Source organism: Vespula vulgaris, chromosome 8 (assembly GCF_905475345.1).
Source record: "Vespula vulgaris chromosome 8, iyVesVulg1.1, whole genome shotgun sequence".
In the NCBI taxonomy this organism is placed as follows: Eukaryota; Metazoa; Arthropoda; class Insecta; order Hymenoptera; family Vespidae; genus Vespula; species Vespula vulgaris.
The window spans coordinates 8016829-8040138 of NC_066593.1; the positions used below are offsets into that span (position 1 = coordinate 8016829).

Below are 23310 nucleotides of genomic sequence, written 5' to 3' on the forward strand. Positions count from 1 at the left end.
GTTCGTGTATAATAGTATATAAAAAAAAAGACTATTTCTGTTATTTCTCTTATAAAAATTTCAACTATTCTGAATCACATTTGTTGTTCTTGATTAACCCACCTTTTTTACACAACGTATATATATTTTGCATATGATCTTTATTAACAGCAGCATGATGTTTATTTATAAGTTCAGTTTTTAAATTAAGACCAACTATATCGGATCGTCCAATCATCTTTGTACCAATTTCAAGAGTATTTGCCCAAATTATGTTACTCAAATGTAAAGAAACCTATATGTTAAAATGAATATAACATTACTACATACATGTATATATATTTTTATTCTTTTTTTTGATTAGTTAAAATATTTAGTTTATAATTGTATTCAAGATAATTTACCTCCCCAATAATATATGAATATTGATTTAAATTCTTGACAAACCAATCATAAGCAATTTCATTAGCACAATTATTCCATTCATATTCATCATCACATGGAGCTATGCCAACTAAAAAAATTTCTACTATATGTGCTGGCAATTTAGATAATTCTTCTGGCAACCATAATAATTTTTGTACCTAAAATTGGAAATTATAAATTATATATCTATATATGTGTGTGTGTGTGTGTGTGTGTATGTGTGTATTATATTATACAACAAAAGCCTATCCATTTTTGTACTAAATACCTTAATATCATTTAATATATTGCCAGTGTCAATACATCTTACATCTGCAATTTCCATACTCTCAAAATGATTGCTTTTTCCATCTTTAATTTGTAAGACTTGTACTCTTTTAAAACTTTCTATTGAGTCTTCTAAGCCATAAATATCTCCTACATTAACGTTAACAGATCTCCTCCTACATACATATTTGTATAAAATATATAACATACATAAATATTGAAGAAATAATTGCGTCTAAAATTATTATAATTTTTTCGAAATGAATTTCTATTGTATTAATACCTGTTATCAATATTCCCATAAAAATTTTGAATTTTTGATGTAAGCATAATATACTCATTTTTTGAAAATTCTATCTTTTCCAAAGTACTTGCTTTTATATATTCTACCACTCTGGCTGAAAAATGACTTGCATTATGTATATACGTAATTATAAATTTAACTTTATCTCCTCTGCAATAAGATAAAAATATATATACAAGTGTGGTAATCTCTTGAATATTTATATAAATTTTATGAATTTCTGCATTTGTTAATAATTATTTCTGCTATTCTATTTTATTTTTAAGTTAATTATGTGAATAGAGGCCAATATTTTAAAAATTTAGTAAAAACTAATAAATACAACTTACGTTTCTATTTCTGTCATTGGTGTATCAATGTCGGGAAGAATACAATGTCTAAATACACAAGAACTTTTGTTTGGACAAAATCCTAATGATTTCACTTTGTCACATATAGGATATTCCTTTTTACATTTATCCAATGACATAGATATACGCTATAAAAAATATATTTTTTTTAAGTTTTAATATTTTATGAATTACTATATTTTTATTCATAAAATCTCAAATTTAAAAAAATATGATAAAAACAATACTTGATATAAGAAATATTTTTCTCTACCTCAATATTAAATAATACATCATCTGATAGCACTACACCCATTCGTTTCATCATATTAATTATACTTAAAAATTGTATATTATCATTTTCATTTACAAATATTGTAACTTTACATTTAGTTGTTTTCTGTAAAATATAATAAACTATTTAATTCTATCTAACTCTATATGCATTATCAAGATCTCATGTATGTAGTTATCAAGATATATTAAATACCTAATGGTTTATCGAGTTTAAGATAAAGTGTATAGTAAAGAAAAAATTAATAATTCTTTTTACTACCTTTTGTAAGTTATTCATAAGAGTTGAAAATCTGAAATTAAATTTTGTTTGTACATGTAATGAAACAGAATAATGTATTAACCAATCTACATCTGTAATATTTAAATCAGATAAAACTTCATCAGTAGATATTATAATAGGATAATGACCAGGAATAGATATTTCCCATACTTCTTTAATAGCTATAGTTAATAACAACAAAAAAATAAATATAATATGATAAGAATATTTCTAAAGGTAAAATTGTCTTATAATTTTTTTTTACTTTTAACAAACCTTGTATTTCAAATAGATGCTTTTTCTCATGTGCTAGAAGTATTTGTTTATGTTTCAATAAAAACGCGTTTAATTCTTCTGCTTCATCGATAGTTGTACATATAATCATAGTTTTTAACTTGTTTTCATTATCCAATACATCTAAAATATGTTTATTTATATAAAAGTTTTATTATACCTTGATTTAAGATGAAATTTTTGTACAAATATAATTACCTAAAATCTTTTGAAGTTTAAATTTTGAGTTTATAAGATACATCTTTGGTTGAACAGATTTAAATATTACTGCTTCTAGGAATGAAGTAATACATATATATGGATTATACATAACTTTCTGAACGAGTGTTCTTATCGGTGTTGTGAAATATCTCGCAGCAAAGATTATTTGTAGTGGAAATAATTCGTCATTTTGATTCTCTCTATTTTTAATTATTTTATGTTTTCCAAATAATTCCACTATCTAAAACATTATATACAGATAATATTTTATGTCATACCATAAAAATTATATTATATCATAAAAATTATTTATCTTACAGAAGCATAATATTTATCTAATATCACATCTGCACTATCAAGAATTAAATGACAAAGACTGTCAAAATTTAACAAATCTTTGTATGTTCTCATAAATTTTGCTAAGAATCTTGGTGTTGAAACTAATATCTGACATCCATTGTATATTTCAGCCTAGAAACAATAAAGATAATACAAATAAATAATCTTCTTATAGGCTTTAGATATACATAAGAAAATAAGAATCCATATGTATATTCTTACCGCCAATGACCTGTACGATTTTCCAGTAAAGGCTAAAATTGTGTTAATATTATCATAACTTTGCAAAAATTCCAAGAAAAGTGAATGCACACTGAATGCTTCTGAAGATGATGCACATAATATTAATACTGATGGTTTATTTCCTTCGGGCAACTGTATTGAAATATTTCAATTCATTAACAAAAATATATAAATATATTATTAATATGACTAATAAGTTAAATGTAACCATGATGAAATACAAAAAAAATATAATACATAATAGATAATGTAAAAATAAAGCTTAAATATAAGTTTCACTTACACTTAATCCAAAACAAATAAACTTACATTGAGTAATTATATAATAATAATTACCGAATCTTGTGCAGCAAGTAAACCAGTAATAGCAAAACTGTATCCGAATGTTTTACCAGAATCTTTAGTTCCAATAGCAACCACATCTAGCTTTTGCTTTATAGCAGGCCAGATATATGATTGCATCTTCTTAGGTTTACTTGATTGCACTAATGAATCCCAAGCCTGTATAAAAAGAAAAAATATACAATATATTATGTACTAAATATCTAAAAAGTCTTTGTTGAAGGAAAAAAATATAAGAAAATATTTCTTTTCAAAAACACACCTTATGTATCTTTGCAGGAAATTGAGCATCGGTAACAAAATTCAAAGTTTTACATAATATATTGCTGTATACTAATACTTTACGTGTACGATTTTCTATTATTGCATCTGAACATTTTTCATGAAACCTAAATATTATTAATGTTAAATACATAAAACTCTAATAATAAAAGATGGACAAATATAATACACATAACATGTACTCTACTGTATTATTGATAAATATAATTTACTGTTTCTTTTTTACCTTTCTTTATATTCAGGATTGCTTTCTCTAGAATGACATGTACTTAAATTTACCATATAATCCTTATTTTTGTGTAAATTACTATCATTTACTTTTTGTATATAATAAGTAGTAATATTATTCTCAGATTCTTTTTTGAACTTGCTATTTGGTTCCTTTATTAATTTTAATAAATCTATATGGACAAAATATTTTATATACTATTTGATATAAATTCAGATTTAATATACTATATATCAAAGATTACTGTAGTGAAAGATTACCTCCTTTTAGATAAGTTGCATATCCATTTTCAGTTAGAGTTTTACTTAAACATATTATTTCATTATTTATAACAAGATATAACTCTCCATAATATTTTCCATACTCATCACAGACTAGACTGTCAAAATATATTATACTAGATCCAATAATTAATTCTTTTATAAATTTTATAGCTTTGTTTGTCCATTTATTTGTTACACTGTTTAAAATTTTTAAACATTAAGACATAAAGCATATACATAATTCTGTTAAAAAAACAAACTTACTTACAATTGTATAAATTCATTCGTAGACTCTTTCTTTTTAATAATTGTAGGTATTATGTTATATATACCAATAACTGATGTTAAATACTTATCAGATATAATATCATGTTGTAAAGAAATAAAATCATCTTTTAATAATGTCACTGAAATTCCATGATCTATTAAAAGAACATTATATGTCATAGTCGTAGGATTAAAGTGGCCAATTATTCCTCTGCAAAACCATGCTGGAAGATCCACGTTTTGACTTACTTTACCATGAACAATGACAAGCTATAAAAAATATAATAAAAAAATATAGTATATGATTTAATTAATCTATATAATTATTAGAATATAAATATTTTAACTTACATCTCCTAAATTTAGTTCATCATTATTCTTTGAATTCAAATTTTCCTTTTTCATATATTTTACTAATTTTGTAGTGATAAGACTAGATTTTTTAATATAATTTTTGGTTTCATATATTCTTATGCAATATGGATTCTTAATATTTGTAACTTTTACAGAAAATGATGTTTCTGGAATTACAACTTTACCTAAAACCAAAAAAAAAGAAATCACAGTGTTACAAGATTATATACATTTTTTATATCATAACAATGATGTATAAAAACGACTAACAATTATTGTTAGAAAATTCATTATTTGAATCCATTTTTATTAAATGTAATAATTATTAATTATTAATAAAGATAAAAAACTATGCGTTTGTTTTATTACATATACGTAATCATAATTTCACAAAAATTTCTTGAAAAACTATACAAGTACTAAGGATTTATTCAGAAAGTGTTTTAGTAATAGCTCGGTGATTCAAAAGACCTCACATGACATTTAGAAAAGCCCGCGAATTTAAGCTTCAATTTAAAAGATAGCATTTTTAAAAAATTGATTTTTTGATTCTTTAACAATTAAGAAAAAGAAATACTAGCTATCTACTCATAAAATCGATCATATTAATACAGTTAAATTCGTGAATTTTTTCGATCCTATCTTTATTTTATATTTAAGTTATGAACATTTGAATTCAAATTATTTGCATTGTAGCGCTCTTCTCTGCCAACTCTACTTTGCTCTGAGATTAACCACTACATACATACTTTTCTCTTGAAACGCCAAACAAAATGGACATTACAAATATAGTAACTTAATTATCGATACTTTGCTATATGTTTTTTCTCCAATTATTAGTAATTAATTGATATTAAATTATATATCTCATTTAAATTTATGAAGTCGTCTACTATCTATTTTTACAGTATTTTTCTTATTTTTTATTTATTCTCTTGAATTTTTGATAAGTTGGCGACCTGTAAATATATATATAAGTTGTGTGTTCGTATGAGATGAAACGAGAGAAATACGTATAATAAAATAGTTCTGTGTATTTGCCCTGTTTGCGCAATTATAAAATTAATCGAAATAAAAACAAAAAATGGAATTAAAACCTACAAGTGCGATTCTATTATACAATAATTAATAAGAGTAGAAAGAAATTCGCTAGAATCACACGACAGTGAACAATAATTGTATACTTCATATACATTTTCAATTTTTCAATTGTCAAAACCTTAAATTGTACTTTGAACTTTTTAAAGTAGATCTGAAATCATGATTATATAATCAATATAATAAGATTAATATTAAAATCCTAAAGTAATATATATATATATAGCATAAAATGGGAAATAAATCGAGTCTTCTTTTACGTGAAGAAGAAATAGCTCAAATTCAAGAAGCAACAGGATGTATGTACTGAAAAAATTATAAAATTGTTAAAATATTAAAATAGATGAAAAATAAGATTCTATTAAATATGTGTGATGTGTGTGTATATATTTAATTACATCTTTATTTCATTTATTCTAGTTACTCCAAATCAGATTGAACGCTTATATAGTCGATTTACTAGTCTGGATCGTGGAGACTGTGGTACATTAAGTCGAGAAGATTTTCTAAGAATTCCTGAACTTGCAATAAATCCTCTCGGTGAAAGAATAGTAAATGCCTTTTTTGATGAAAGTGGTAATGATAGAGTTAACTTTTTACAGTTCATGCAAGTACTAGCACATTTTAGGCCAATCAAGAAAAATAGTCCTAACAGATTAAACTCGAGACAGGAAAAATTAAAATGTACGTAATATTATCACTTGTTTTAGATAATTTACAAATTCATTCATATTTATTATTTATATAAGCAACTTAATTGGTAGATACAAAAAATTATAATTAACAAATCGTAATAATTATTTAATAATTTATATTTGTAGTTGCTTTTAAAATGTATGACTTGGATAACGATGACTTAATATCTAAAGATGAATTATTGGCTATTTTGCACATGATGGTTGGAGCTAACATTAGGTAAGAAGTATATATAATATTTACACAAGTAAAATATGGATCACTATATAGTTATATACATATTAATATGTCTCTCCATATATATATATAGTGAGGAACAACTTACCAGCATTGCAGAACGTACAATTGTTGAAGCCGATGAAAATGGAGATGGTATGATATCTTTGGAAGAATTTTGCAAAGTATTAGAACGAACAGACGTTGAACAAAAAATGTCTATAAGATTTCTTAGCTAAATTTACTATGTATTGTAACAGATTTTCTTTATTAATAATGTTAAAAAGAGCAAAATAAAAAATAAAACTTATTATAATGAAATATGTATTAATATGTCTAACATGTTGTTTCTTTATCTTTTATGAATATTACATTTTTATATAACAATCTTTGTATAATTTATATGAATATTATATATTGTTTGTGTTACATATTATTCATGTTATGTATTACAAAGAACACAATAATTTTTAAGCATGCCAGAATGTAAAAAAGCAAACAATTGGAATAATATTAACAATATTCTATATTATTAATACAATCTTATATTTATATAAACAACAATTATTGATCTTAAAATCATAAGACAGAAAAATACATTATATGGATTACTGTATACATTTAAGTTTTAAATAAATTGCATGTTCCAAAATTCTTTTGACAAATTTACAAAACTTATTTTATATATTTAATATACTTGATACTCTATCAAATATAAAAAATTAATAATTCCTAATAATGCTAGTGAGGCTGAAAAATGTATAATATGCATAGAAATTAATAATTCTAAGATAGATATCCATATAAGATTTATGCTGTAGAAGAAACAGCCAACTTCTTTAAATGTTCCATAAATACTTGCAGACTGACATCATCAGTTAAAACAGGAGCTCCACTTTCCTAAACGATAATTTATTAGATTAGTAAAAAAAAAATTAAAAAATAATTTATAACATAAAACCATAAATTTAACCCTCAACCTTACACAGATTAGAGATACTAAAAGTTTTTTTATGAGAAACATCAATCTATATGTATTTTACATGTACATATAAATAGTATGTACATATAAAAACATATTTATATAAAGCTGTGTCATATTAGCATATTAAGCAATAGATGTATTAATTATTAATATTATATAAATCATTGAAATTCCAAAATCCTGTTTTTAACATTGTATGTATCTCAATATACTTATCGTGTTATATTTATATAGATTGAAAAAAATATTATGTATAGATAAATATGAAAAATACTGCTATAAATAATATATAATATAATAAATTTTGTGTGTGTGCTACCTTAAATAAAATGATAAATATTTAGATGTTATTTTTGAGATTATCACAATTAAAAAATTTAACAATATTTCATGAAAGTCCACCACCAAAGCGTTGAAGCCTTATAAAAAAAAAAGCAATTTAATAATGAGTTGAAAAACACACCCCACTGGGTAACGGCATCCCCTGGTTCACAGGATCGTGGTGACAAAAAAAATATTAGTTACATATGATTGATATTATACGCTAACTAAAACTTTTGCATATATGAGGACAATATATGTAATAACAAAAAAACTTTATGAACTTATTAAACTGTAACTTCGATATTATTTAATATAAAATGAAAATAATTAAACATAAAATAAGATATAAAATTTTTTTATGAACTTACCGCTCCATAGGCATACATATTATTATGAGTCTGACTGGGATTTACTTTGCTCAACAAGAATCTAGCTTGCGAGCCTCCTTGTTCTGTATCAATATATCTAGGTGCTGGAAATCTTCCACTAAGTATTTCAGCAGCATCATCAACCGGTGCTGCTAATAACTGACGGAAGTTCTCATATTCTGGTAAATCTTGATATTTTAATTGTCGCCATTGTGCTATAGTCTATTGAAGGAAATGCAGCTTAAACATAATGCATATTACAGTAATATAGAATACTACATATATCTGAGACTATAACTAAGAAATATATTTATACTTCTCCATGAAATATGAGGATCTGGAAAAATGTGTCCATCAATAAAATTCTATCTGGCTGAATCGACGAAGTATCAAGTAACACGGGTTCAGGTGGACCTCCAAATCCATAACTATATAAAATGGGTTGTACCATTATCAAAGAATTTGTCAAATCTTCACGCATTAGCATGTGCCTATTATAAAAGTGAATTAATAAAAGTGAATCTAATATAGAAAAAATAAATAAATATAACAGAAATAACTTTACCTATAAAAGCTTGTTTCATCTGGTGAATTGTTAAATACTTGTAAAAATTGGGATCTACGTAAATGATACATAAATTGTGGATATAACGAAAAGTTCTCTGCGAGTCTAAAACTATTTGGATCATCTTTAGAATATTCACCAAACTTTTGACACTGCAATTTATAAATAATACATTTTTATATTTTATATAATATTAAATAGTTATGAAGTTAAAATAGTAATTAAGAAATAATTACAAGTCTTATAAGCATTCTGTCCACCCATCTTAGAACATCAGGACCATCATCACTTTCAGCTTTAAAGACAGCTAAACGTGACATAAGAACTGCAGCTGCTTCTTGATCAAAGCCTGCACTTATATGATGCAATGATGTAGATGCATCTGCCCAACTATAATCAAAAATATTATAAATAAAAAGAAAATAAAATACAAAATTTATATAATGATAATACATACTTTCTAGCTATAGTTGTAACTCTAATTCTTCGTTGTCCACTACTATGTTGATATTGTGTAATGAATTGAATGCAACCTCTTCCACCCTGTGGAATTGGCGCAGTATGTTGATTTACAACTTCAAAGAAAATTGCTGTTGTGGTTGATGGTGTTAAAGAACAAAATTTCCATTGGCATGTACCACCTAAACCAACTTCTTGCTCTCCTACACTAGATCCCTTTATACCCAACGAAACACACGGTCCAATAGCACCGGAAACTTTAAGTTCTCGTGATGCTTTAACTTCCAAAGTAGCATTAAATGCCATTTTTAGTTCACCTTTAGCATCCTTTGTAAACACTCGTTGGAATGTTTGTTTAAAAAGAGATGAATTAAATGAATCTCCCATTACCATGTGACCTCCCGTTGAATTACAACACTGTCTCATTTCTAATAATCCAGTTTGATCAAGAGCACATGAATAAATATCAATTATATGACCATTAGTGGCAGCACGAGAAGCAAGACCATCATAATGTTTAGTAGCTTTTTTCATATGCTTTGCATTATCCTTTTGAATGTCATGATGCGATCTGATGGGTTGACGAAGATCATCTGTTACAACTTGACCAGGACCTTGAGAACATGGTCCTCCAACAAAGAGCATGATTCTAAAAAATTATTCATATATATATGTGTGTATATACGAAACACTGTCATATTATTGTCAATAATACTATTTCATTACCTGGCTCCAGTATTTGCATAGCTAGCTTCCAAAAGTCCTGTAGCAACAGCTAATGCCATGCCAGTTGAACGCAATGGACGTTTTCCTGGTCCGACTGGCCAAGGATCACATTGCAACTCTCCAAGTAAATCTGTTAAGCTCATATCACATTTATGTACTGGTTGTAAAAATCGATTAGCCGGTGGTAAGGGCTGTCCACCAGAACCTCTCTGTTGATTTGGATTTTGACCAGGTATTGGTCTACCAATACCTAATTCATTAAAGATAATGATAAATAAAATAAATTTGAATAAAAAATATATTAAATAATTTAATACTAACCAAGCATATCTTGAACCTGTTTTGGCTGCAAATCTTTAGTACCACGGAATACATAGCTTTTGCTACATCCTTCACAACCTAACTCATGCACTTGAACCATCCTTCCAAAAGTAATCAAACCAATTAAAGCATTAGGTGGAAGCAAAGATAAAGACATCTGAAGTGAATCCTTAAGTGCACCTAACTCTTCATCATCCATACATGTATCAACAACGAGTAAAAAGATAGGAGGGAGACATTGTGCTCTCTGAAGAAATAATATAAAAAAAGAATGAATGTGTAAGTTTATAAATAAAAGTATTTTTAATAGTAAATAAAGATATTTTTACCATTATAGTATATTCGATTGTTGAAAACATAGGAATTAATTCAGCTGGTTGATGTTGTTCTGAAATAGCTGCATATTGTGGTGGAAACTAAATAAACATATAAAAATATGTTATAAATATAAGTAATTAAAAAAAATTTAGTTATCGTTAAATGAATATTTTATATAAATGTATTTCTTACAGGGTTTCTTCCAAAACATAAATTGCAGACCCATAGTTTTGCACGGTAATCTACTTGACATAATGGATTTAAAATTGCTCTACATGTAGATCTAGTACACAAAACTGGATCATATTGAATAGGTGGTAAATCGGGACGTTCTTTAATAGGTTGATAAAGTGTTCCTAAAGGAACAACAAGCCTAGTAGCATCAATACGTGATGATGGCCAGACATTCCAAGTAAAACGAACTCCATCGCGATCCTCATTTTGTTGAATAAAATCCTCATATGTTGTCATGTTGCTATGATCATAAAAAAAGATCGGCCGTCAACTCATGGAATTCATAAATATATCTTTATTCAATAACTTTATTTCATATCTTTGCTCAAATTATTTATTATAGGTTAAAGAATTCAACTTACTTTCTTTTTACAATTAAATTTACTTCTTTAAATTTTTGTAATTTTGTAAATATGTGTTCTTATTAAATTCTCATATTTATTTTATATTAGTTTATAAAATTCAAAACTATGTAACATTATCGAAAAACGCATAACTCGTGCTGTCACTCCAGCCACGTCACTCGTAACACATTGCTTTACGGTTATCATAAACGCATGCGCAGAAACGCCTATCTTAAAGGATATTTTCAAATTTGGTAAGTATTTTTATTAAATGTAATTCTTTACATTAGAACTTAATTTAAAAATATCTCGATTTTATTTATAATCTTACATTATTTTTTATCAAATCTTATATTTTTTCATTTTAGATACATAAAAATATATTATAGACAGATTTTCTAATAAGCAAATTTTTCTCTATTTTTTAATATTTTTCTTTATTGTGCATTTCTATTTATTTTTAATGTTAGTAAAAATTTCTATGTATGTGTGAATGCCATACACATCTTTAAAAAAATCGACACCAGAGCACCTACAAAAATAAATTGAAGGAAAACGAAATTGAAACTCCCTATACGAATCTGATCTAGTTTAATCTCTTTAATTGGAGACGTGTTACAGAAATGGTCGTGGACGAAAAAATTACAGATTTAAATAACGAAAATGAAGTGCAGGACACAATGGTATCGAAAGAAAAGAAGACATATTCCTTAGAAAGTATCCTTTTACAATATTGTTATAATAACTTCGCTTAAACAAATAAAATATATCCATATGTTATTTTCTAACCTTTTGCTGACCTAGAAATAATAGTTGATTGATCTATTTAATAATAATATTATAAAAATTTTTTTATATATGAGCTATACTCATAACTGTATATTAGATTCCAATATGTATTGAATCACAATGGTTTATTACTATTATTATTTACTTTTAATATCAATATTTCTTATCCTTAATATGTTGATAGTTTTAAAAATTATTAAAGAAGCTCAACAACAGCATGGACTAAGGCATGGGGACTATCAAAGATACAGGGGTTACTGTTCAAGAAGACTTAGACGTTTGCGTAAAGTTCTTAAAGTTCCTCAAGGTGATAGACGTCATTTTAAAAGAAAAGATATTACAGGAGCAATGGTTAGCGATGACAAATTTCTACAAGTTCCATTAATGCTTTCTGAACGTGCATGGAGTTATGCAATGCAGTTAAGACAAGAATCTAATACAGAACTGCGAAAGAAGTTCCATTTAATATCAAGATTAAGAAAAGCTGCTATGTACTCTGCACAATTGCAAGAATTGATAGAAGTACGTATGTAAATATTAGGAAAATGAAAATGTTATAAACATTTTTATAATTGTGATAATATCAATGTTTCAGAATATAAATAGCGATGCTCGTACTAAACTAGAAGCACAAGCATATGTAGCTTGGATGCATGGATCATTGCATTTTGAATTGCAGTTATGGAAAGGTGCAATGGAAAATTTACAAAAAGCTCAAGTAGTTTATGGAAAATTAGCTTCGGCTTTATCAGAAAATGAACGATTGATGTACAATGCACGTGTTGAAGAACTTGCACCAAGTCTTAGATATTGTGCCTATAACATAGGAGATACCACTGCCATTGATGATCTTATGCAGATGAGAGGACAATTAAGCGGAGAGTTATTAGCTGGCTTAGATTCATTGATTGCTCAAACACGTGAAAAGCAAGCAAATACTGAAGAAGTTACATGGCGTGGTAAATCATGTGGTACTGTGCCTCCCAGAGCTGCTGGTTTACTGATAGCAGATTCTAGACTGAATCAAACACTGGAAAAGACAGCAACTAATCAAGCTAAGATTGATCTTTTAGAAGCACATCTTATAGATTGCAAAGATGCAATTGTAGCTGTGCGAGATTTCTTTAAAAATGAATTAAAAAACAAAGATAATGACAAAGTGTCTCCATCTCAACATTTAGTTACCTACTTACAATATATCCGATTATCTCGTACATTAGAACGTAATTTAGCTCTAGTAAAAGCAGCTGAAGAATCTGAGAAAGCTAAACCTCAGGATATTGTGAGATTGTATGAAGCTGCATTACATAATCTAGTTGAAATATCACAATTACAAGATGATAAAGAATTTGCACTCGAACAAGAAGCTAAAAATAAAGCTTACAGAGCTTTTAGATGTTTTTATATGGCACAATCTTTAGCTAATCTTCATCGGTGGCGTGAAGCAATGGCATTATATCAGCGATCTTTACAACATGTAAAAGATGCTCTTCAACATATCAATATCTTACCTATTGATCTAAAAGAAGCCTTGAATAAGTTAGAAACATCAATTGAAGGTGCTCAATATGCCGCTCATGCTCATAGTGTTTTGGAAGATGGTCAAGATGAAGAACCAGGAACAAATAAATTCACGAAAAGCAAGAAACCGTTATATGAACGGCTTCATGAATACAGAGAAGATAGTGCATTACTTACAAAACAACCCAATGTTTATAAACTACCACCAGCAATGCAGAGTATTCCTTGTAAACCATTATTTTTTGACTTAGCTTTCAATATGGTTGAATTTCCAGATTTGAGTGACAAACTTGGTGATCAAGTTAAGAAGGGAGGTCAAGCAGGTCTTACAGGCTTTGTTAAGGTTATTTGGGGATGGGGAAACAAATAAGATCACGTGTAAAATGATTATTGCTCTATGCAATATCTTTTGGTTATATATTAATTTTCAACATTAATTATTTACACACGAATCATGTCTTTATATTCTATCAATTAGTAAATTAGAAAAGAATAAAAAAATGTATCTACAAACTGAATATTCTTTATCTAAAATTTGACCATTCTTTCTTGCTTTTACTTTCTCTCTCTCTCTCTCTCTTTCTCGCTCGCTCGCTCTTGCTCTTGCTCTTGCTCTTCACAAAAATTAGTTCAGTGCGTTTCTCTAAGAAATTATCTTAAAATTTTAGGTAGTTTGTAAAATTCATCTATTGATATATGATTCGCAATGTAAAATATAAGTACTTTAATGTTTAATTAGAAATACAAAGAAAAGATATTGGAGATGCATTGGAATATGCAGCCATTCGCCCGGTAGTACTTGTATCAAATTAGATTTCGACGTATTCGCCGCAGTTGGAAATCCATCGGCTGATGGTGATTCTATTCTACAATTCATGTTTCGAGATAACTTCCACTTGGAAAGCTTCAGACTTCTTGATAAACAGAAGATGGGTGAGACCCTACTTATGGAAAATTTCACCATCCCACACCGTCAGCTTCAGATATCACGAGACAAGTACTGGTCATATTTTTGATATTTCAAACATTAAAACGCAGTGCTTGCTGCAATACCTATCCTTGTGCCTACCAACAGTACAGGTGTTTTCTCTATTCTACCCAAAGAGAAAAAAGGAGATATACCCTCTCTGCATATAATGTGAAAAAATTCCATAAATTGTCGTGTAAAGATCTAATCCCACAATGACGAATCGAGTCGTCGGAATACAAAGAAAAACTGATTATATATCATAATAAATTGATTATATGTGTGTGTACATACACACACATATACAGTACGCTCAAAAATTTTTTGACATTGAGTTTCCACGCATTACTTTAAAAAGGTTTGTAAAGCGTTATGAAGCGATGGAATTCAATTCAATTTGGTATCTTCTGATGGTATACAATATGTTCATCATTCTAAAAATGAAAGATATTCATAGTACCAAGTATCCACTGTAAAACATGATGGGGAACATGTCATGGTTTATGAGTATTTTTCTGCTAAAGGTACTTGTCCTTTATAACATGTAGAAAGTATAATGGATCACTTTATTTATCGAAACTAGAGAAATAAATAATAACTTATGCTTGAAAAAATATACTACAAAATGGATATTCTAACAGGATAACAATCGAAGTTAAAAAAGGAATATTTTACAAAGATGAAGGTCAATATTTTGCAGTCTAGTCAAAGTCCAGACTTAAATCGTATAGATCATTTATGGAAGGAGTTGGGTAGTTGTATTAGAACACAGAATTACTCGAATCAGTATAATCTTTTTAAAACTTTGCAAAATGAATGCGAAAAAATCCACAGGATCGAATAATGAAATTTATTGAATCCATGTTCAAGAAATGTGAGGCTGTATTATTGATAAAGGGATATGTAACTAAGTATTAGTGTTTCACTAACTTATAAAAAAATTGTTATCTATTTTCTTCATAAAATTACAACAAAATCATTAAACAAATACAACAAAATCATAATGTTAAAAAACTTATGAGCTGCAATGAAATAAATTTTCGTTTATATAATATTCATTTAAATTCAATACGATATATTTTTGTTATAAATATGTATTACTATATGCAAATTGTAGATTATGGTGCTTAATATATATGTAGCATTAATATAATTAATGTTATATATAAAAAATTATTTATCAAAAGATTTTTGAGCGCTATTGTATACATGTAATTATTACAAAAATATATATATAATTTTATTACATAGTATATACCAATAAGAAAATATTATATTGTATATATGTATATAATTTTCAAACAGATATAATAATGAATACATTAAATAATAACATAATCTATTTATATCTTTATCAAAACACAAGAAATGAACGATATGGAAAGTTAAAAAGATCATTATAGAACATAGTAAATTATGATAGAATTTAAATGCAGCGATTAGTTTAATAGTATATTATTTATATTTATCACATATCACAAGCAATATCGATTTTTCAAGTCTCACCATTTGAAGATTGCCGCATACGGAGAATCACGAGCTATTAACATTAATAAAATTAATTATTAACATCAATTATTTTATGTTATTTTTTAAAGCAATCTGTTCAATTCTAAAATGATCAAACATTGACTTTATGATCGCATTATGTGCAATCAATAACTGAAGATCTGTTGAATAAAAATGGTTAAAACAAGCTGCAGCATTTACTTCTATAATTTATATTATATTAAAAACTGTATTATTCAAATTATATGATCTGAAACTGTAAATTTGTACTACACATTTTATAAATTTTAATAATAAAAAGAAAAAAGAAGATATTCAAAATATGTAAGCTATATTGAAATAAATACAGAAAAGTAAACAATCAAAATCACGTTGTATCTATCGTTTAAAAATAGATATGATCATAACAGGAATATGTTTACAAAAATACTTTAATTGCATAGATATCTATAAATTAAAATATAATACTAAAGTAAAATTAAACAAGAAATATTAATGTTAAAATTATAACATTGACTTTTTATTTTATTTCAATTTAACTTTTATTATACATTACTTAAATTTTTAGTATTCTTTGTGCTTTTTAATATTCTTTAAATAAATACATGCTAATAACGTATGTCTGTAAAGTAGTTACATTAATATTATTTCTAATATATTATGTAGAGTTTTTTCATCTTATAGGCTTCTTGAAAAACTGAAAAATAATTAGATCGATATTAATACAATAGAAAATTAATTGCGTACGTATATGTTTTCATATCGTATCGATATACGTATATATCCTTATGTATATACATATATGCACTTACGTATATGTATATGAATATCGTATATAAGACGAAATATAATCAAACGAGATTAATTAATGAAAGAGTATCAATTAAAACATCGTTAATAGACGAAAAAGGTATCAGTATCGCGAAAATATAAGTAGAAAATTCAAAATAGAAAACGAACCTAGAAAACATTGAGACGTCAATTTTATTTTCGCGGGTATTTTTTAAACAAAACGATGCCAAAACTTACGCACATTCACGCGTGAAAATCGCGTTTTCCACAATTGATTGGTATATAAAATAAAGGTATACGTTAGAAAAAAGATACTAATTATTTATAATTAACGAAACGAGCTCCAATAGAACAGATATCACAAAATAATTAAAAATGGCAAGTTTACTAGCAATAAGTGCCCTTGCGCATGCGCAGTACTGCACAATGTACAATAGTCCCTCATGAAGCTTGCAATTTTTCAATCTATTATACGAAAATATCGAAACATTAAAAATATGATGTACAAATTTTCAAACTCTATAAACTGATAGTTCATTGATCCAAACTATGAAAATTAATCATTACAGTTCGATACCTATAAAAATAAAGCTCAAAAATATGAAAAAGAGAATATGTATGGAAAATATCCATGCGCTTTTATAAAATTATCTTCCACGCGAATATCTTTTAATCTCGACGTTGTCATGACTCGTTAACAATGTCAATTGGAAATGATTTACTTGAGAATCGATTTATGTATTGGAAGATACTCTATGTTATAAAATACATGCTAATTACCTGTAATTAACGTGATGACAAAGCTTCGTTACCATCTCCATCAGACACATGAATTCGAAAGAACGTTGATTGGTTGCACGAAGTAAGCGGAACTTTGGACACCCATGCATATGTATGTCATCTTGAGTATATCATATAACTATATGTATAAATAAATGTTTAATAGTCATTCAAAAGAAGCTACTGTTAGTTTTATTAATTAATTGCGGGAAATTAAATAATTATTTTCTTACTTGCTGATTCGAATAAATCTTTCCTACATATATGTGTAGCTCCTAGTTTTACAACGTGAGTTAAAACTATATAAAAAATAACTATATAAAGATAATTTAAAAATAAAATAATAAATAAATAATATTTACATCTTAAAAGTTATAAAAAATTATGAAATAAATATTTCCCTATTATTTTTCGTAAAATATTTCATAAATAGTTATCAAATTTTTTTGTTGTTAAACATTTGTAACCAGGAAATACGATAATGTGACGTCATATATTCTTTCGAGAGGAAATTCTCTTACACATAATCCTAAATATTACGAAACTATGTAACATATCGCTAACCTATACTATGTATCACACACTAATCTTTATATGTGACGTGTAAGAAAAGAGAGCGAGATTAAAGATTTTATCCGAAACAATCTAAGAGAAACGTTCTATTAAGTAAAATATTACGACTTATTCAGATAGGGAATTAATGTGGTTCCTTTTCCCTAGTAATAAACTCACATAAGAATAGAAATAAATTTTGAATTCAAAGCCATATACATATGTTATCTTAAGAATTTTAAATAAATAATTGATTTAGAATTTTTGTATTCAAAACTGAAATATATACATATTATTATCTTTTTTTATTAATGATATTTGTTTTCTATGTATTTATCCATTTCCATGAAAATGAATTGACCAATCACAAAAGATGATATAGTGATTTAATGTCTACCTTTTTAGCCTCTAGATTACACATCTATATATCTACATCTCTATATCTACAATCTCTAGATCTATACATCATAATAAATATACGTTTGGTTAAAATAATGATTAAATAAGTTATGAAAAAAATATAATATATAATTGGTTAAATAAATATAGTATAGGATACTCCACGTGAATAGCCAGTTTATGCTGTGTAGTTAACGAAAACAGATATGGATAATATTATTAAGATAGTGACAATATTATGAAATAAAATATAAATTTTATATCTTTTTATTATTAATAAAAATTTGTACTGCTATTTAGTAACATAATGTCAACAGGTTAGTATAAGAGTGATTATAAACTATTGGATTTTTATTTAAATTTATTCAACTTTTAAACTTTACTATAAACATTGAAGAGGTTAGTATGAGAAGTTAATATTTCAATTACAGAAAATACGAGAAAACAACGGATCGTAAGTATTCTCCGTAAATTTAAATTTGAAGAATTAGAAGATGCTGTACTACCAGTTTTCCCAGAGACAACGTGGAATCATGTGAGGTCTGAGTTGATAAAACAACATGAAAATTTTACAACTGTAAAAGTTGCTGCTATTTTAGAAAAAATAATAATTGTAATTTTTAATCATTTTATTTAGTTATATATAATCATTTTTATTTAGTTATATATAAATATATCTACGTATTATAATATTTACTATTAAGCATTATATTTTTTTAATATTTTTTTTAAAGGATAGTAATATACGAGAAAAAGAATTAAGACAACGATTAATGAAATTAGAATTAATTGGTAAATCTTATACTTTTTTGTTTTTCTTTTATTAAATTTAAATAATTTTAATCATTTTAATTTTTGTTATTTTTTATTATTTTTTAGACATAAGTAGACATAAACGAAAGCATTGGTATACTTACAGTGTATCAGGCTCTAATAATGAACCTCTTCATATTGGGACTGCAGATTTTAAACAAAGTGTAAAAGAAAAACTTGATAAAAAAAGATTACGTTCTACGAAAGTAGAAGTCGATGCCATAGTTTTTAATGGTATATTGTATTTAAGTATAAAATATGTAAAGACAGATAATGTAAAAGTCCCAGCAAATTATTTTGCTTTATTCTTGGACCAAAAGTATTTATTTTCTGCCAAAAAAGATTCCTCAAAACCCTTTTTAGATGCCATAACAGAATGTATGGGCTATAATAAACACAAAAGTATTGATTTAAAAGGTAAAGATCTTATGTCATTAATAAGATTACTTCGACTACGTATGCAAGGTGCTTTAAGTGCAGCAGATATCATAAATACAACAACATATCGAGATGCTCAACCTATAATTAGGTAATTATTTACATTTTTAAAAGACTATTGTATTCTCAGAATTTTATATTAAATTAGTATTATTATTACTTTTATTTTAGAGATACAGGTGTAGATTATACACAAGAAAAACAAAGAAGAAATTTTACAGAAAATTGTTTTGGTATAAAACCACCAACATTAGATACACTCGTTGTTAGGGGACCAAATAGTTCTATTAGTGATAGAGAAATAGCATCACGATTAACAAATGATGTTATTCAAGTAGAGTAAGTTTTTATATAAAAATATAATGTTACTAACTAAAAACTGTCTTATATATAAAATGTATCTATTTAGTAACTAACACTGAAGTATTAAAATATATTTGTTTTAGGTGGGAATTTCGTAGCGAAAATGTAATTATGTTTTTAACAACTTTATTTGAAAGAGGAATACTTCTTGCTCCTTTACCTCCTTATATTTCAAATCTTATGTCAATGGGAAGGAATGTGTTGACGCTTGAGGAGTAACAGTTTTGTAATATTTAAAAAAATTAAATGATATTCATAATATTGTTTTATAATATATCATTTTCAATTACAATACTATGAAATTAAAAAATACAAAAGAAATAAAATATTATAAGCTATATAAATATAATACAACAAAGTAATAAATAATTTTTAATAAGTTATACTTTTAAAAATATACAAAATAATATTTAAATTTAATACTAAATGACAAATCTCAGACAGTTTGACAATTTGTATAAAATTATAATTAATACTGACAGTGCAAATTATTCATAACATCATTTTACATATCAATTATTTATCATTGTAGCATTTAAATATTTTTTTCACTTTATATCAAAAAATATTCTGTACAAATAAAGCTTATTTTTATCGCAATTTGTAGATTTACCATAGAGATACAAATGAATACACAAAACATAACGATATAAAAGAATAAAATTTCATTACTTGTTTCTTAAGCCTTGCTTTTCTAAAGAAGATTGAATTCAGCCAACAAGATTTTGTTTATATTAAATATTTTGTTGGTGAACGTAACACATCTTAATAAGTATGTGGTATTAATTTTGATATGTAGAACGTTTAAATAAATTTGCACTAATAAAAAAAACTATAAATAACTAGAGATTTTATCTTTATTTTTAAATTTATTTTGAGAATATATTCATACATTCTTATTATTTTATAAATTAATACTTTTTTATTAATATAATCTATGATTCATTGTCATTATTAATTTGATATTAAAGTCGATTTAAATGTAAAAATGAGTGGTATGTACTATTTATAATATATGTTACAGTGGATTGATTATTTGCAGATGTTAATGACTTAAATAATTTTAAAGCACCATATAATATGTGTTAGAAAATAATTGATATTTTAATATCAATTATATTAATATGTCAACATAGCTATAAATAATATAATCAATATATCATGATTACATATATTCGTCATCATCAGATGTTTCATCAGGATCTCCAGCCTGTGATTGACATCTTTCGCAAGAACAAATAAACAAGTACAAAGAACTTAAAGCTTTTTGTCTAGAGTGTCTACTTCTTATAAGTTCACAGTCTTCAAGATAACTTATAGAAATTTCTTCTCCAGGTTGAATATCACGAATAGCTTTTAATACTAAGGTATTATTTGAATAAGGAAATTCAACAACTGCATTTGATAAACAGCTATGATTTACTGTTGATTGAAGGACATAGAGTCCAGAACCTTCATTATTCAGAAATGAACCAACCACTGAGAAAAAATAATATTATATTATAATTTGTATAAAGTACTTAAGTTTATTAGGAAATATAATTCTTATTGTACATACCTTCTTCCATATCATCATAAAGTCTATCAATAAATTTATCCACATGTATTCTTTCATCTTCAGGTAATTCTAAAACATTAACATTCTTCACCCAACGAGCAAATGCACTTGTTCCAATTCCCTGACCATTAGTACCTACTAAAGCTAACAAACTTCTAAATCCTTCTGGTGTAAACCACTATAAATACATAAAAACTTAGAATTAAGTAATATTTTAATATTATTTATATATGAATTATAATATTATTTATGTATGAATATTATTACTACATACATTTGATGTATAATCATTATTTAATGCCTTCTGTAGCATCTGTCTTAATACATCAATCTGTCCAATAAATTTTTCACCTAATAAATTGTGTGCTATTTCATGAGTGTCATTTACAGTACGATGACAAAATTGAGAAAAAGTTTGCAAAATATCTCCTTGATCAGAAGTTTGTATAACAACAGCAATCATTCTGGCTAATAACATTATCGTTGCTGTTTCGGGTGGATAATGCATTTGTTTCCATGTTTCATTTAATTGTAACAATGGATGATCTTCATTTTTATTCCTTGATTGTAAACATAATACTTTATGATATCTAAAAAACTATGTACATGTTATACCAATTTAATTAAGAATCAAAAATAATTAAAAATTATTATATATACAAAATTATAATCAATGTTAACAGAATATATAAATAATGTAAAAATATAATTACCTTTCCAATGCTTCTTTTTGACATTCGTTGCTACAATATTTTGTTCCACAAGCAGAACATTCTGTAACCAAATTTTTTTCCGTTTCACAACATTCCATATGTGGCAGAATTATATCTGGTTTACTAGTTAGTCTACGAGCATTTTCTTCGGCAGTTTCTAAAGGTTTTAAACAATTATCACATGCCAAATATCCATATTCTGCATTCCAAGAAAATTGACAACACACTATTGGCTTTTCTTCAAATATTATGCTGCCTTCTTTATAAACACGTGTTGCAAAAAGACCTTTTCCCTTTTATATTTCATGAAAATATTACAAATTGTTGATAAACAAAAATGTGTTGAATTTATTTTCGTCATATAAATTATTTATTATATATTTTCAATATTCATGTATATATATACATATATATATATAAATATACGCAAATGGAAAATGATTATCAAGCAAAAATATGAAATTATTGAAAATACTGTCTTTTACCTTTTCATTATCGATTATTCTCACTTGGAAACCGTCTGTATCCATGATAGTATAATTTTTTATCAATTATTTCTTGTTTTTCTATGTTTTACGTCCTAACCCATAAACGCATGTCCTCTCCATTGGAAAAGTACTACGTAAGTCAAATTGTCTTTGAAAAAGATTTCATAAAAGAATTATATATGATAATAATGAACATAGAGGATTATTTATAATGTTATTTATAAATTATAAAATTTATACGACTATAATTACTTGCAATAGAAAATATTTAATAGTTTAAACTTTAAAATAGGATAGCA

General features: G+C 26.1%; 6 protein-coding genes and 1 long non-coding RNA gene across 13 annotated transcripts; 3 read left to right on the top strand and 4 right to left on the bottom strand.

The window, feature by feature from the left end:
- Positions 1–49: 49 nt before the first annotated feature.
- LOC127065977 (putative ATP-dependent RNA helicase TDRD12) lies at positions 50–5521 on the bottom strand. Of its 2 annotated transcripts, none has more exons than XM_050999083.1 (18): positions 5425–5521; positions 4673–4860; positions 4323–4591; positions 4052–4251; positions 3789–3963; positions 3543–3669; positions 3275–3439; positions 2918–3070; positions 2675–2827; positions 2354–2597; positions 2138–2278; positions 1862–2043; positions 1580–1705; positions 1306–1454; positions 956–1126; positions 674–848; positions 384–563; positions 50–274 (listed from the first exon to the last, which is right to left on the bottom strand). In XM_050999083.1, exons 2-18 carry the CDS (start codon positions 4724–4726, stop codon positions 65–67), a joined length of 2874 nt encoding a protein of 957 aa, XP_050855040.1. In that variant the 5' UTR covers positions 4727–4860; positions 5425–5521; the 3' UTR covers positions 50–64. The 2 variants fall into 2 exon arrangements, with proteins under 2 accessions (XP_050855040.1, XP_050855038.1); XM_050999081.1 differs by lacking the exon at positions 5425–5521 and adding an exon at positions 4946–5084.
- Positions 5522–5681: 160 nt separating this feature from the next.
- Positions 5682–7012, top strand: LOC127065981 (calcineurin B homologous protein 1). The gene is made up of 4 exons (XM_050999090.1): positions 5682–6072; positions 6194–6457; positions 6595–6688; positions 6780–7012. Exons 1-4 carry the CDS (start codon positions 6006–6008, stop codon positions 6922–6924), a joined length of 570 nt encoding a protein of 189 aa, XP_050855047.1. The 5' UTR covers positions 5682–6005; the 3' UTR covers positions 6925–7012.
- A 181-nt stretch (positions 7013–7193) lies between these two features.
- Positions 7194–11527, bottom strand: LOC127065978 (protein transport protein Sec23A). 2 transcript variants are annotated; one of them, XM_050999084.1, is made up of 12 exons: positions 11348–11527; positions 10944–11226; positions 10763–10849; positions 10434–10680; positions 10113–10362; positions 9385–10035; positions 9164–9317; positions 8928–9079; positions 8679–8853; positions 8363–8584; positions 8134–8154; positions 7194–7585 (listed from the first exon to the last, which is right to left on the bottom strand). In XM_050999084.1, exons 2-12 carry the CDS (start codon positions 11220–11222, stop codon positions 7496–7498), a joined length of 2328 nt encoding a protein of 775 aa, XP_050855041.1. In that variant the 5' UTR covers positions 11223–11226; positions 11348–11527; the 3' UTR covers positions 7194–7495. The 2 variants fall into 2 exon arrangements, with proteins under 2 accessions (XP_050855041.1, XP_050855042.1); XM_050999085.1 differs by lacking the exon at positions 8134–8154 and having other exon boundaries at positions 11348–11526.
- Positions 11528–11892: 365 nt separating this feature from the next.
- Positions 11893–14152, top strand: LOC127065979 (signal recognition particle subunit SRP68). The gene is made up of 3 exons (XM_050999086.1): positions 11893–12046; positions 12303–12640; positions 12714–14152. Exons 1-3 carry the CDS (start codon positions 11953–11955, stop codon positions 14007–14009), a joined length of 1728 nt encoding a protein of 575 aa, XP_050855043.1. The 5' UTR covers positions 11893–11952; the 3' UTR covers positions 14010–14152.
- Positions 14153–16671: 2519 nt separating this feature from the next.
- On the bottom strand, positions 16672–18392 carry LOC127065982 (uncharacterized). Of its 5 annotated transcripts, none has more exons than XR_007782231.1 (3): positions 18252–18392; positions 17921–17986; positions 16672–17826 (listed from the first exon to the last, which is right to left on the bottom strand). It is a non-coding gene; the product is annotated as an uncharacterized LOC127065982 (long non-coding RNA). The 5 variants fall into 5 exon arrangements; XR_007782233.1 differs by having other exon boundaries at positions 17921–17962; positions 18252–18375; XR_007782232.1 differs by having other exon boundaries at positions 17921–18001; positions 18209–18375.
- A 297-nt stretch (positions 18393–18689) lies between these two features.
- LOC127065671 (uncharacterized) lies at positions 18690–20513 on the top strand. Its single transcript, XM_050998385.1, has 6 exons — positions 18690–18955; positions 19070–19251; positions 19373–19430; positions 19518–19980; positions 20061–20228; positions 20336–20513. The coding sequence occupies exons 1-6, from the start codon at positions 18946–18948 to the stop codon at positions 20469–20471; spliced, it is 1017 nt and encodes a 338-aa protein (XP_050854342.1). The 5' UTR covers positions 18690–18945; the 3' UTR covers positions 20472–20513.
- Positions 20514–21125: 612 nt separating this feature from the next.
- On the bottom strand, positions 21126–23158 carry LOC127065670 (histone-lysine N-trimethyltransferase SMYD5). Its single transcript, XM_050998384.1, has 5 exons — positions 23009–23158; positions 22524–22816; positions 22085–22400; positions 21811–21988; positions 21126–21731 (listed from the first exon to the last, which is right to left on the bottom strand). The coding sequence occupies exons 1-5, from the start codon at positions 23051–23053 to the stop codon at positions 21418–21420; spliced, it is 1146 nt and encodes a 381-aa protein (XP_050854341.1). The 5' UTR covers positions 23054–23158; the 3' UTR covers positions 21126–21417.
- Positions 23159–23310: the final 152 nt, after the last annotated feature.

Coding starts and splice junctions, on each gene's coding strand:
- LOC127065977 (XM_050999081.1), bottom strand. CDS start 4,979: ATGGATTCAAATAATGAATTTTCTAACAATAATT. Junction 1,455..1,579: donor ATGTATTATTTAATATTGAG/GTAGAGAAAAAT, acceptor TATTTTTTATAG/CGTATATCTATGTCATTGGA. Junction 275..383: donor ATTCATATATTATTGGGGAG/GTAAATTATCTT, acceptor TTTAACATATAG/GTTTCTTTACATTTGAGTAA.
- LOC127065981 (XM_050999090.1), top strand. CDS start 6,006: ATGGGAAATAAATCGAGTCTTCTTTTACGTGAAGAAGAAATAGCTCAA. Junction 6,073..6,193: donor AATTCAAGAAGCAACAGGAT/GTATGTACTGAA, acceptor CATTTATTCTAG/TTACTCCAAATCAGATTGAA. Junction 6,689..6,779: donor ATGGTTGGAGCTAACATTAG/GTAAGAAGTATA, acceptor ATATATATATAG/TGAGGAACAACTTACCAGCA.
- LOC127065978 (XM_050999084.1), bottom strand. CDS start 11,222: ATGACAACATATGAGGATTTTATTCAACAAAATGAGGATCGCGATGGA. Junction 10,036..10,112: donor TATGCAAATACTGGAGCCAG/GTAATGAAATAG, acceptor ATAATTTTTTAG/AATCATGCTCTTTGTTGGAG. Junction 9,080..9,163: donor ACAGAATGCTTATAAGACTT/GTAATTATTTCT, acceptor TATAAATTGCAG/TGTCAAAAGTTTGGTGAATA.
- LOC127065979 (XM_050999086.1), top strand. CDS start 11,953: ATGGTCGTGGACGAAAAAATTACAGATTTAAATAACGAAAATGAAGTG. Junction 12,047..12,302: donor GAAGACATATTCCTTAGAAA/GTATCCTTTTAC, acceptor ATATGTTGATAG/TTTTAAAAATTATTAAAGAA. Junction 12,641..12,713: donor AATTGCAAGAATTGATAGAA/GTACGTATGTAA, acceptor TCAATGTTTCAG/AATATAAATAGCGATGCTCG.
- LOC127065671 (XM_050998385.1), top strand. Junction 19,252..19,372: donor TTTTAGAAAAAATAATAATT/GTAATTTTTAAT, acceptor TTTTTTTTAAAG/GATAGTAATATACGAGAAAA. Junction 20,229..20,335: donor AATGATGTTATTCAAGTAGA/GTAAGTTTTTAT, acceptor TATTTGTTTTAG/GTGGGAATTTCGTAGCGAAA.
- LOC127065670 (XM_050998384.1), bottom strand. CDS start 23,053: ATGGATACAGACGGTTTCCAAGTGAGAATAATCGATAATGAAAAG. Junction 22,401..22,523: donor CAAAAAGAAGCATTGGAAAG/GTAATTATATTT, acceptor ATAGTTTTTTAG/ATATCATAAAGTATTATGTT. Junction 21,989..22,084: donor ATAATGATTATACATCAAAT/GTATGTAGTAAT, acceptor ATGTATTTATAG/TGGTTTACACCAGAAGGATT.